This window comes from Chroicocephalus ridibundus, chromosome 3 (assembly GCF_963924245.1).
Source record: "Chroicocephalus ridibundus chromosome 3, bChrRid1.1, whole genome shotgun sequence".
Classification (NCBI taxonomy): domain Eukaryota; kingdom Metazoa; phylum Chordata; class Aves; order Charadriiformes; family Laridae; genus Chroicocephalus; species Chroicocephalus ridibundus.
This window is the reverse complement of record NC_086286.1, coordinates 66,567,382-66,581,492: the sequence shown is the minus strand read 5'-3', so window position 1 is coordinate 66,581,492 and position 14,111 is coordinate 66,567,382. Positions and strand designations below refer to the sequence as shown.

At 43.7% G+C, this 14,111-nt stretch overlaps 1 protein-coding gene across 1 annotated transcript; it reads right to left on the bottom strand.

Annotated features, from left to right (window-relative positions):
• Window positions 1-2,075: 2,075 nt before the first annotated feature.
• Window positions 2,076-13,757, bottom strand: ALDH8A1 (aldehyde dehydrogenase 8 family member A1). The gene is made up of 7 exons (XM_063329546.1): window positions 13,461-13,757; window positions 8,926-9,073; window positions 8,382-8,537; window positions 6,595-6,744; window positions 5,679-5,935; window positions 4,728-4,889; window positions 2,076-3,289 (listed from the first exon to the last, which is right to left on the bottom strand). Exons 1-7 carry the CDS (start codon window positions 13,596-13,598, stop codon window positions 2,837-2,839), a joined length of 1,464 nt encoding a protein of 487 aa, XP_063185616.1. The 5' UTR covers window positions 13,599-13,757; the 3' UTR covers window positions 2,076-2,836.
• Between the last annotated feature and the right edge of the window lie 354 nt (window positions 13,758-14,111).

Below are 14,111 nucleotides of genomic sequence, written 5' to 3'. Positions count from 1 at the left end.
ATCTCCCCACCAGGTAACACACACACACACACGTGTACATATACATGTGTGAAACTGGTCATCTAAAAGGGCAAGAACTGGGACAATAAGGAAGTACTTAAACTGCACCTTAACAGGAGAAGGAAGGAGTCCATCGAAGATGGAAAATACAAAGAGGTACAGCACTTTTTGTCTTCATATGGGCTTTCCCTCCTGACCAAAAGTAAGCCTCACCATTAGCAGACCTCCCTTATCTCTGAGGTGCTGGACACAGGGATGACCAAATGGGGCACCCCCGGAGTTCACTCCTGAGAAACACTCAGAGCCATGCTGGACACGAAGCCACCATCTCCATGCCTCTCATCTGGGGGTCCTGCAGAGCTCTGTCCCCTCCCCACCTACTTCTCCACCTCTCTGTAAAATAGATGACACACAGGCCTTTGTGTCCTACATATGCAATATATACAGAAATCTCCCATCACATCTAACACCAGGCCAAAATCAACACCTGAAAGAAAATTCATCTCATTAAAACTGAACCTAGACCGGATCCAGGTGGGGGAAGGAATCCGTCCAAGCCTACTAATTGTGTAATATCCCATCTGCTGTTGCTGAAAATGCGTGCCCCACAAACTAATGAAGCGTTTCACAGCTTTTGGGTTCTTTTGCTCTTCCAAACAGGATTTGTTTAAAAAAAAAAAAAAAAAAGCCAACCCAAAAAAACCCCAACCAACCCACAAATAATTGGCAGAATGAAACATGTACTGATATAGCTCTTCATTCCCCTTACAGCAAAATGAGTGACTGAGGGATAAGAAAGACCAGCGCAGGTGTTCTGCTGCCACCACATGGTCATGAGTAGACCTAGGCAGAGTTTTATATTAAAACAAAATATTTGTGCTTCTTCAGAACACATCGATTCCCCGAGCCTGTTATTTTTATGTATTTCCTTAACTCATCTCCAGTTGGGGATACTTGTTCCAAATCCATCAGATGACCAATGTCCCAGCCTGCCTGGTAGGCCTGCCCTGCAACCGGGTTGGATCCAGAGATGTCAAGGTTCTTCACACACTTGGGCCTCAGCTCTGGGGTACAAGTTATTTTCAAAAAGCCTGCTGAACGAGAAAAATCAGCTTTTCAGCCAACTCAGGACACACGCAGCAAACGTTCCTGAAAAGGGTGGTGGGATCCATCCCCTACTCTAGGACCGTCAGAGCAGTCCCTGGCATGACTTGTGCAAAGGGAGGACAACAAGGTGACTATTTATTCCAGTGACTCCTCTCACCAAAAAGCTCTTAAAGAGACAGAAACGACTGCCTTTCTGCAGCCATAATTTGAAACACCCTGTTGCTGTCTTTGTTTTTACTAAGAAAGGTGCAAATCCAGCATTAGCTTGGCCAAACTCCGGAAAGAAAAAATACAACCTCTCTGGAAAATATGCTCTTGAAAGGTATATTGTGCAAAACCCCCTATCTTAGTTAGAAATATCGAAATAAAGGCATGGGTTAGTGTTCAATCAAGCCTTCTCTAGACTGGCTACATCCGTTTTAGAAGGTAATACAGCCCTGCATATCACAGCTCCATACCTCTAAAAATGTCATAAATTGTACAAAAAATAAAATTGCATTTTCTATTAAGCCCAAATATCTCTCTGTATTTTCTTTTTTTTGTGCAGAGGAGCAGCAGAGCAATTTGCTACTCCATCCTTTCATGTCTCGTCACTAATAATTTTTCATCTTTTTTATTTATTTATTTTAGAGTGCCTTTTTTCCCCAACAGCCCCAAAAAAATATCCCAATGACTCAGCTCTTCTCAGAATACAGGCTTTTATGAAAGTCCATGCAGCTATGTTTACTGTGAAATTCAGCTCAAAATTTGAAAAACAAATCATGGAGGGCTGCTGTAAAAATTCAATAGCGATGTAGCCATCTCGGGGGGGAGAAAATGTGCATCCAACTTTATGCCTCTCTTCGTGTAATGTGAACAAGTTTGTGAGACACCTGATTAAAATAAAAGCTCTGTAAATGAATGAGGGAAAGTTGCCACAGGTTTTAAATTTTGGTGATAAACATTTCCAACAGTTAGTTGTCTTGGGAGTCACTTCAAGTCTTTATTAATGAAGAATGACACTGTCCATGATGTAGCCAAATCTTTGCTCAGGGATGTAAAAAACACCATCACTGAGGCTTAGAGGTGACAAAAGGCTGTAATTTCAAAATAGTTAGAGAACAAGTCTTAGGATGATTCAGCTGCACACCATAAAGCAGGTTATAATTAAAACGTTTATTGTCTCTGCACATCATGAGAATTTCAGGAACCCACAGTTTAATACCACTTACTAGATTAAAGGTACCGCCATAGGCATTTAGTGTGCTGTAGCATTAGGCGTTGTCGGACATCAGTGAAGTGCAATATGGATTGGTACGTGGACCATACCATTTATAGTGGAAATGGGCTGATTCCCATTACAATATCAGCCTCACAACGTGCTTACCACTTTGTCCCTCAAGGTAATTCACCAACCACAGGTACTGTCACATATCATCCTTCCTCAAAACTTCCTTAGAGGGAGAGATTTTTGAGACAGGAACACTCAAAAAGCTTTAGGAGCCATATAATAAACAAGTCACCTGTCTTGGGATGGGTTGATTGTGGAGTCCGTACTGATCGCATTTAACGTGAAAGGATGCATTCAACATTTGCATTTGGGATGACTATTTTCAGCTGTCATTGATATTACTTGGCCAAAGTTCAAGAAAAAGGTGGCCACAATCACAGTCAGTGTTCCAGAAAGCCACTTATGGTAATGCAAATTACTGTCCTCTATTTTACCCTAAAATACTTCCGTTGACATACGTCAGTGCTTTATTGTGATGGTTTTGACCTCAGTGAAAAACTCATAGGAATCCTTTGCTCCCTCCCTTCCTATGCCTGAGGCTTTCATCCCACCAAATGGCAAGTTCAGATCTCTAATGAGCCAGCAGTTGGTCCACACCAATCCAGACTGTAGTCTTCGCGCCACCCGATGAACACGTCCCACATTGCTGGACCACACAGTGGCTGCCAAACCGTATTTCACACCGTTGGCTCTTCCAATCACTTCGTCTTCTGTATCAAATGCTACTACACATGTCACAGGACCAAAGATCTCTTCTTGCATGCAACAAGATTCATCCTTGACTTCGGCAATAACTGTGGGCAACATGAAATAGCCTTTCTGGTTGCCGGTTGGGAGAGCCAATGAATCCACTCCCTCTCCGCAGAGGACTCTGGCTCCTTCAGCTTGGGCTTTCTTCACATAGCTCCTTACCTGGGGAAGCAGCAGGAAAACATCACTGCTAAAGGACACCAAATCCTGAGCGTTCACCTCTCCAGTCTGGGCACACCAACAGGAGCCCCTGCATACCTCCAACTGGATCACGCTGCCTTTACTTCCCTCCAAACAAGAGAGGGCCGTTCTCTAGCTTTTGTTGTTATGTTTCTCTAAGAGTAAGGCTGGGTATTGCTTGCTGTAAGACAATTGTTCTCTCTCTCCAAACACTTACTAGCCTAGCAGGTAAACACCACTGGCCCTTCTTGCTAAGTATCCTCAAAAGAATCCAGTCTCTGGTGAAAATACAAGTGGTCCCAGAGCCTCCCTCTCTTCTTCCAGGAGCTCGGGGAGTTTGCCTTGTATTCCATGCCACAGTTCACTCATTTACTTCAAGGGATCAGTAGTATTTTCCTACCTCTCAGGCAGGCTTGTTAAATGTTTACATGCCACTAGGATGATGAAGCCACGAATGCTATAGAAAATCCCATCAATAAATAATTAAAGCTGTTTCCACCCTGCTGCTATCATATGCTACCTTGAACACACAGGACATGCTATTGATCTGCTTCTGCTGTTCTGAAATCATTGCCTGGTTTCTCTCCCTCTAGAAACACCACAGAGATACCACCGGGCTTCTTTCTCTTCTTTTAACCACCTTGGTAGATTAGACTCGGAAGTGCTCTGTGGTGCCGCAGACCGAGGACCTCGGGAAGTGGGTGTTTCTATCACTCTATTTCAGAACAGGTCTGGAGAACCTGCTGCAGTGTCAGGAAGCATGACAAAGGTCTGGTTTTCTCTCTTACTCTGCGGTTTTCTTGCTTACACTGATTGTGTTAGATAGTTCTGGGTTGTGAGTATCTGCTCTCCTGAACTCTTTCTGACAGCATAAAAATTCATTTCATATAAGCTTCTAAAGCAGACTATGTTTAACTGTGCATCATCTCGGCTGTCCTCTACACATACGCAATTCCAAATTACTGCAAGCAGTCCTAGGTAACTGTGTGTTTGTATTCCTCAGAATTTGCCAGAGTGACATAAAAATAAGACTTTTACCTTGTTAACTACTTTCGTAGGCAAATAAGTGGGCTTAGCAAATGCAATATTAAAATCCATGAAAATGTTGCTGAGCTCTAAGATTGGTATGTATAAATTCAGGATTCATAATTAACCATTTTGACATATTTCACTTCCATCAGGAAGAAATATTGTCTGCCAATTTAAATTATTTTCCCCGTGGAGTTGATTTTTCCACAGTAACCATGTGATCCCAGGCCACAGAAACCTTATCAAAAAGATACCTTATAATAGCTTTGAATCATCACCACTCAGACCTAATCTTGGAGAGGACACGGTCCTTTCCATACACCCCTGAAATCACCTTTCATAGCCCTCTAAAAAGATGAGATGAGATCATGTAAACTCCATGTAACATTACCTTTTCTAGATGCTCTTTACTTATTAGTGCTCCCACGTCGACTGTAGGATCTGAGGGGTTCCCAACCTTCCACTTCTTAGCTTCTGCCACAAATCTCTTCAAAAACTCACTGTATATGCCCCTTTGGACAAAGATCCTGGAGGTGCAGAGACAGATCTCACCCTACCGGGGGTGGGGGAAGGGAAGAAAGAAAACCCACAGTATCAGTTCATATTACATTGTACTATTGACAAGTACCAGCAGTCACATGCCAGAAAAAGATTTGTGTCGCGACGTCCTCAGGAGAGCAAGCTACATTCAGCAACACTGCAAAGTAGGATTTTTCTCAGATAAAAAAGGAACAGAGAAGGAAAAGACAAAACCACAATAACAGGATTGTGCAGTCACTTACTAATGCAAGTAAATTCGATTTTTCATTGATTATATGTTGGCTCCTCCACCATTTTTCATAGGAAATGTGATTTCCAATTCTGAATTATCTCTGTCTTCATTTCCTGAAAATCCCTTTCTCATACCAAGCGATTTTTCTTCACATTTGCCCTGATACAGTTTCTTGGCTTTGGTGGTCTCTCCTGAGAGTGACGATGAGGGGACAGGAACATTGGTAGAATTTTGGGGGAAACCTCCTAATTTAATTCTAGCAAATCAGCAAGCTTCCCACTTTCTTGCAGGGTGGGATTTAAAGCAGCTGCTTCCTGCAGGGATAAGTGATATATGTATTTTGAGAGGGATAATGACACCTTGTTATCTTCTGATGGAAAGCACAAAGAAGAGCCCTTTACGATTTTGTTTCCCTCCTTGCGGAATAATGAAACCGTTTTCATATTTTCCTACTTAGGGTTTGCTCACAACACAGAATCTTGAAACAGACCCTGGCAATGTAGGATTTGGATCCCAAGGTATGTGCACCTGCTGCAAACAGGGGTTATACACTACAGAGGCAGGAGGCACCTGGTTGGCAAAGCTGGACCTCAGGGTGGTGGGGATGCATTGGCTCAAGTCGGCATCATCAAAGACGATCGCGGGGTTTTTTCCTCCCAGTTCCAGCGAAAGCCGTTTGCAGTGCGGGGCACTTTTCTCCGTGATGCGCTGGGCCGTCAGCGTGCTTCCCGTGAAGGAGATCAGAGGCACGTCGGGGTGGCAGACAAGGGCTTCTCCCGCCTTGGCACCCGTTCCAAACACCACATTCACCACCCCGTGGGGTACCCCTGACGGGAAGAACGGCACACAGTCATCTTACCCTCTCCCTTGCTCTGTGGGTTTCACCTCACCGTGGTTTGTCCCTGAAGTTAGAAAATTACTAATAGTTCTAGGGTGACAAAGATTGACCCTTAACTCATGTAGTGGCTGAAACGTATGATGTTTAATACCTCTGGGGGATCATGGATTAAAAGATAAAACCAATTCCACTGCTTGATCAAGCTTGCCAGACATCCATCACCAGAGACCCAGTTTTCAGTCATTCAGGGAAGAAGCAGTGTTCCTCCCAGTTGGTTTTTTTTTTTATAGTGCACCAAATACAGCCATGACACAGCCACTAAGAGCTGATTCTCACTCTCTTACACCCTCACGGTTCCTCTGATGGCACCATGGATGTAGGACATCCGTAAGTGGAGTGCAGGAGGGGGGAAGGGGACCCAGAAAGACTTTTCATGAGAAGACAGTGGAAAAAAACTGGGAATAGCTGGGGAGAAGAGATGAGATAGTATGAGGACAGGGAGAGCTTTTCATTCTCCAAAGTAACATTCAGCTGCAGTCAACCGTCTTTCCCAAATTCTTTGAGCACTTTCTGATTTCTGCAACAAAAAGGGTACACAGACAAGCAGTTCCACCCCATTCCCCCTCCCTAGCACGCTACAGGACTTACCTGCTTTCTCCAAGAGTTTGCACATCATCCAAGCTGTGACGGATGTCATCTCACTTGGCTTGGCCACCACAGTATTTCCACATGCAATGGCAGGAGCTATTTTCCAGGTCAACAAATACAGCGGCAAATTCCAAGGGCTGATTAAACCAGCTACAACGCAAAAACACAAAAGGCAGGATTTCAGTCTGCTGGGACACAAAACTCATTTCTCTAACCTCGTGCAGTTATACCAATTCTGATTTATGAAGAGAATTTGGCTATGGCTTTTATTTCCAGACAGTCATACAATAAATTTGCAGATAGGAACATTTCTCACAGCCAGATAATTTTAAAAGATTTGTGCTAATGATTCTAAAGGTGAGCGGCCAAATTCTCTGAATAAGTTTTGCTGCTCCTTCGGGGCAGACTCTTACATTCACAGCAAGCTTTTCAGTGTTTTCTGCATTAATTGAACATTTATGCAAGGTTAGCCATAACAATTATTTACATCAACTGGTCTGGGGTAGTACTCCGTGCTGGCAAACAGCAAGTTAAGGTAACTTGCTAGCTCAGATCAGACTTGCTTTCTGTTGCTCTTTAGAGCTTCCAACCCCTCCCCCTGCAATTTTAACATAAAAAGAACATGCATAACATACAGGGCATATTTTCCTGAAATATTTTAGCCTAGATTATGAGTGACAAAGTTTATCAGTGTACAAACTGCAGTTTCCACAAAATGCTGAATTGCCAGAATTTTTTTCAGTAATTGCCTTTGAGAATACTTTCATCTTACATATTTATAGGAAACTGTGAAAAAACATCTGTAATTGTTAGGTTGGCTGCTCACAAAAGCCACAGGATTTCTTGCTGTTTGATGGAGCAGACGCACTGAGGGACTTTTCCTTGTGAGAGTAGTTTTACCAGAAGTACTCATGTTCTCCACCGCTCAAAAAAACCCCCACTTTTAAATGGGCCCTCTAGGTTAGAAAATTTTATTTTTCAAATAATTCAAGTGTGCATGTGGAACATTCATATATATTTAGATAAAATATCTAATATTGGAATAATTACGACTCAACTACTTGTCAGCGCAGCACAGCCGCTTTATTTCTGAAGCATTAGCAGCATCTAGCGGCCGAGTTCAGCAATTCCCCAAATAAAAGCGGTGTAGGCACCCGTGTGCACCCCAGTACTAGGCTGAAATGTCAGGTTGCCTACCACTACCGCCCCCCTAGAAGGGATCCAGGTGTCCCCGCAGGAGCAGCAGCTCAGAGCTTCTGGACGCCCCACTCATCCCACAGCAGCAACACACGCTTACCCATAGAGACACGCTCGTACAACGCACAAGAAATATTGAGGGTGAGAGCTACCCAGTTAAAACAAATGCTTTTTCATAGAATCACAGAATGGTTCGGGTTGGAAGGGACCTTAAAGATCATCCCGTTCCAACTCCCCTGCCATGGGCAGGGACACCCCCCACTAGACCAGGCTGCTCAAAGCCCCATCCAGCCTGGCCTTGAACACCTCCAGGGATGGGGCATCCACAGCTTCTCTGGGCAACCTGGGCCAGTGTCTCACCAGGCATATAAGCCTTCTTTTTAGCCTTCTTTTAAGGCATGTAAGGCACTCTTTTTACTGTGAAGCAGCATAACTGACTTTACATAAAGTTGCTCATGCTTTAGCAGACTGGTCGTGTTTAGCACATAGTCCAGAGACACTAAATGCGTTTGAAAATTCCTCTTTCTTTGCCGAGCCACTGCTGAGGCAGACACTCTACCAAGCTTTTCAGTGTTTCAGGCCCCCCATACCAACTCCCACCGGCGCCCTCGAGGTGTAATGCACGCAGCCCACGGATGTCATCTCGGTGCACTCTGTCGTGTGATGAAGGATGGAAGAGGCAAAGAATCGGAAGTTGTACACGGCCCGAGGGATGTCCACTGTTCTAGCAAACGTAATAGTTTTTCCTGAAACAAAACCAAGCACACTGCTGTTTTATCATGGGCAGAAACGGTGCTTCAAACTCTGCTCTGAAAGCTGATTTGCATGCTTTTTGGGAAATGTCTTTTGCCCTGCTCCCAAGTAATCCGCAGCACAGTGCGACCATAGTCAATAACAACAGCTCTCCAAATATCTCCAAATACCAATTGCATTCCAAATACCTCACAACTAAAGTCATACTCAGCAATTCTGAAAAGCAATGATGCCCCAGGAATCCAAAATCAGCAACTTCTGCAAAGTTCATTCACATCAACTCCAGTTTGCACCAACAGCTCATACCATACTAAAAATTTGCTCCATATCCTCCATTCAGCAAGACACTGTACATTTGAGATCAACAGTTCCAATTTTTACCCTGATCCTTTGACTCTGCTTGTGCAAATGCTTCCAGGTCATGTTCAATCAGGTCTGCCAATTTGTTCAGGATCTGAGATCTTTCCAATGGACTTTTTGAGGACCAAATTGGGAAGGCAGCTTTGGCAGCTTTGACAGCAGCTTCCACCTAAAAATGCAAGAGACGGTGACTATTAATGTAGGCCTTAGAAAGAATATCAAACAATCAGCAGATGAACTCATATTTGAGAGGCTAATAATCCAGATCACATTGTTGGGATTACCACATCTCTTCAGAGTTGTGGCTATTGATAGCTTCTCCATTTGCACCTTCTCAAGACACTATCTCATAACTCAAGACAGTTTCTTTTCCTGATACTCTATTTCACAGTAACTCTTGCTTTTCTCTACATTTCAGCAACTTGTGGGCAACTCTCCAGGCCTGGAGGAAATGACAGACCGGTCAACTGGGACCAGCAAGAGCCACTGGCTGAACCCCTGCAGAATCTTGTTTCTCATGGGGGAAAGTGCAAGAATCTCCCAGAGCAAATCCAGCCTCAGTAAACATCCACAGTCCTTGTAACACAGGACTTCAGCCACAGTGGTCAATGATGAAAGTAAGGGGTTGGGGAAGGAGGAGACTGTATACCCTGCCAGCCTTTGATTCCCTCCTCCCTTTCCCCCAGCTGGTTCAAGCAAGGACCAAGAATATATTTACAGAATAGACACTATGAGAAAATTTCTAATCTTACCTGATCACAGCTAGGAAATCTTCAACAGCCTCACGTCAAAAAAAAAAAAAATAGCTCATTTCTAAAACTCTTGGGGTTTAGTCAGTTCCCTCAACAGATACCTAACCAAGTCCACAGATCTGAAAGATCGTTATATGCGTTTCATACAGATGCATACCAGTCTTGGCAGTATTTTACTTGAGATGTACATAACTACTGCATAGTCCTTCAGCCTGACACTTCTGAATAGTAGCAGAATACCAGCACTTTTCTGAAGCAGACTAGGCTTCAAAGGATTAAAATTCACCAAAAAGTGCTCTCTTCCATCAGCCATTTCCTCCAGGCTCTTAAATTAAAGTTATCTGCATAACAACATCCCTTCTCGATGTTGTTCAACAGTCTAAAGACGTTTACCAACATCCTTCCATATTTTAATTTACTGACCTATTTCCCAGCTTTTGCTTCCTATGTATCACTTCTTAATGGCTTCCAACATCTAGCATATGCATCCAGGTGGGCTTTTAGCCCAAGCTGTCTTAGTTGGTTTCCCATCGTTTTTGCTCATAAATTTCTTCAGCTTTTGGAAATCTGCCCAAGTCAAGAACTAGGAGGATGCTGATGTAAGATTAACCAGACAATTCTGACCTCTCCTACTGTTGCCACATTGCGGTCACTGAAGACTCCTTTCCATCAACTCCACAAAACCGAGTTCCAAATTTGTTCCTTCAGATGGTGATGGGTGTTATTAAAACCATCTCAAAATTTATAGTCTCCCTAAAAATAAGGGCCAGGGTTTGAGGGCCAGAACGGTACTGGTACAGAGGCCAGGGTGGGAATAAACCAACTCGCACAAGGTCACGCGGATCACTGGCCAAGCTCAGACTCTTTTGACTGCAGTTCAACAATCTACTGCTCAGGTGCCGACGGTGGCAGGCTGGCAGCCACCCAGCAGCTGGAGCAGGGCCAAAGCAGGCCTGGGAAAGGGGAACTGCAGCTTCTTGAGCGACTCAGGTGCGGGTGGCACACTACCCTGAAAAGGTTCACCCTCTGTGAAACCATACTGCCCTTACTAATTAACTTGTTCTTCCACCCTCCCGTCATTAGGTGCCATTGTGGTGCTGCTTCTCCTCTGCCTTCTCCTCTGTGGCCTGTAGTGCATCAAGAGAGGGCTGGTGTGCAGTTAAGGCCATCTGTATTTTTAACCCTCCAGTGGGTTTAGAATAAGGAAGATGTCACATTTTCACAGGCAGCAGAAAAGACAATCAGCAAAGGAAGGAATGAAGTGGCAGTAGATTGATCTAAAAAAAGCAAGAGGAAAAAAAGGAGAGAGATTTGTGCAGAAGAAGTAAGAGAGCCTACAAAAGTTAAACAGCTAACTTAGTCTGACTAGCAAAAAGCAGCAAAGAAGCCAAGCCATAAAGAAAACACGCATAAGAATTCAACTATGAACTCGTGTGTCTGAAACACTTCCTTCTGCTTTCCTCTTCTGCACAAGACAGAGAACGAACACACGAAACTAAAATACCCCAAACTGTCCTCAGGAGATGGTGTTGCAGCATTTCAGTTACTAAAAGACAAGGGGTTGCAGCATTTCAGTTACTAAAAGACAAGGGGTTGCAGCATTTCAGTTACTAAAAGACAAGGGGTTGCAGCATTTCAGTACCTAAAAGGAGCCTACAGGAAAGATGGCAACAAACTTTTTATCAGGGCTTGTGATGATAGGACAAGGGGTAATGGCTTTAAACTAAAACAGGATAAATTTAGACTAGATACAAGTAAGACATTTTTTACAATGAGGGTGGTGAGATGCTGGAACAGGCTGCCCAGAGAGGTGGCAGAGGCTCCATGCCTGGAAACATTCCAGGTCAGGTTGCACGGGGCTCTGAGCAACCTGATCTAATTGAAGATGTCCCTCCTCACTGCAGGGGGATTGGAATAGATGACCTTTAAAGGTCCCTTCCAACCCAAACTACTCTACGATTCCACATTTGCTTTCCCGGTGGGTGATACGCAGGACCAAGGATGGTACCAAGGATGATACCAAGGAGACATTTGCCAGGACTAATTAGCCCTCATCAGCCTGTCTCTTTTGGAGATACAGGATACCTGTTCAGCCTGCTTTGTGCTGCTATTTGGAATTTAAGACATCTAGCTAGGGGACAAATTAACCCCTAAAAAACCATTCAATGTTTTTGGCAGAAACTGTCTGAAATGGCGCCTTCATCTGACCGAGTGTTAAATTCCAGGATCAGTAACAGATTCGGTGTCCCTCTCTGTTCTGCCGTCTAACTCTCCAATAAAATTAACCAAGAAAAAAAATCCAACAGGACACTGAGCCTTGCTAGAAACCAGCATCCCGAGTTCTTTGTTAAATCTGGGTCTAGATGCTTATTTTGAAATCTGCAGATACCCTCTAAGTAGTACGTGATTGCACTTTCTCCTGCAGCATATTCCACCAGTCACCAGTGGATGCCAGCTCTGCAGAGCCTGAACTTCTTGTACAGTTGTTTAAAGGCAGGAGTAAAGCACTTGCTGACTTTACAGGTGTTTTAACTGGGCTCCCACTGCTACACGCAACCACTAACTCAGCAATCTGAAAGAGAAAAGCCATTGCTCTTAACATATATTTGAACTATAGCTCCAGAATGGCCAGCAGCCTATTTTTGTTAGGCTGCTTTGGCATTCTCACATCTCTCTGGTTTTAATTATTTTGCAAATGAATAAACAGGAAGATTTGCACCTGCACATCAAAGAGAAGTCTTTTCAGGCATCATTAGGGTTGGAATGAACTTACACAGATGTGTTACACTTTAACCCTTGGTCATCGGCATCTAGCAAATATTTACCCAGTTGAAATTACAGTGCAAAGGTTTCTGCTGAGACAAGCAAAGATAAAAGATGTCAACAGGACTAAAATGCAAGTGAAGGGAACAGCTACACACAGTAGCAGTTAGTTTTAAAAAACGTTTTGAAAATGAAAATACTCCATACTACTTGTCAACATTTTCCAAGCCCTTCACGTTACCCAAGATTTTCCAGTCATTTCTCTCCTCAGTAAATCTGAAACACTATCAATCAGACACACACTTTCAGGTCCCTTATAAAGCAGCATCAATGAAACTGCAGCTGCCCAGATGAATGTCACACTGCCCATCCACGCCTGAACACATATAAGGTACCAGGAGACATCCATCCCACTAGAGAGCACAGCACTAGGAAACATTACATTGATGCAGAGGACAGGCTACGTTATAAGGAAATGTACACTCATCGCAGCCACTTCATCACCTCCACTTCATATCCAACTGCTAATATCAAAACCAGAGAGATCTGGAAGCTTTTTACCATGCTTCAGGGAAGAGCCAGCAGCCAAAAATCCTTTTAAATGACAACTGCAAATCATCAAGACACATTCAGTCGCATACAGTGCCTCTAAGTTTATTTACAGAAGAGATCAATAAACTCTCTTCTCTCTTCCAGATTGTTTATACTTACTGCCAGTCTGAGCTTTATTGTTAACTTACATACAAGACATCTCCCATGCGAGCTGAAGGAGCTCCACTGAAGTTCCTGAAGCTTTCTTGATTTAGCCCAGCCTAGGATCCAGTCTGTAACTTTCTAACAGTAAAATGTAAAAAACTTAACACTATTTGCTGCTGCAGCTATAGATTACACAGCACTACAATGCAATCAAGACTTACTCATTTAAGCATTAAAGCCTTCAGGGTTTTTCTGTTCTCTCACCTTCAGCCTCTCCCACTCAAAATATTGATGTTATGTGCATTTAACGTTTTCACCTTCTTTGTACATTTGGATAGTACTCACCTCTTCTTTGCCACTGTCTGGCACCCTGCAATACACATCTCCGGTGGATGGATTATAGGAGTCTATGTAGGAGGAACAAGGAACAAATTTGCCAGCTATGAAGTTTTCCAGCACTAAGAGAGCCTCTGAGTGAGCCATCGTTAGCCGCTTGCTTCATCTGTGATTTTTTTTTTCCTGCAAGGTACCAATTTAGATTAGTAGTTCTGTATGTATTTGCACAGCGAGTCTGAACTCCTCCCCCTCTCTCTCCGTCTTCCCTGCACCGCTCGCTCACGCTCACGAGTGGGAACGAACCCTGGCAACAACAGCAGAAGAGAGGAAAGGCGGGGGGTGGGGAGGGAATTACTATTTCTGTGACACTCCGGTCTTTTTTAGCAGTTGGAGCAAGGAGGCAGGGTCAGCAAAGGTGTTAGAAAACAGCTCCTCTCTGCCCATAGGAAATAAAATACTGAAGGAGGGGGAAAAAAAGAATGGTTTGGCAGGGGAATTTCTCCTTATACCAGTTTTTCAAGCTCAAGTCCAAAGAAAGACATTTTGAAACAACTACACAAAATAATTCAAGACCCAAATACCTAGCCAGGGACCTGCTCCTTACCATCAGCAGACATAGAGAACAGACACTCGGACTAGCATGTCTGCAGCTCGCGTTTA

Excerpts from the sequence above, each read along its gene's own strand:
- ALDH8A1 (XM_063329546.1), bottom strand. The coding sequence starts at position 13,598 with ATGGCTCACTCAGAGGCTCTCTTAGTGCTGGAAAACTTCATAGCTGGC. Across the intron at positions 4,890-5,678 it reads GGTCCAGCTTTGCCAACCAG|GGTGAGATCTGTCTCTGCAC; the intron begins GTGCCTCCTGCC and ends CACCCCCGGTAG. Across the intron at positions 3,290-4,727 it reads GTAAAGAGCATCTAGAAAAG|GTAAGGAGCTATGTGAAGAA; the intron begins GTAATGTTACAT and ends CTGCTTCCCCAG.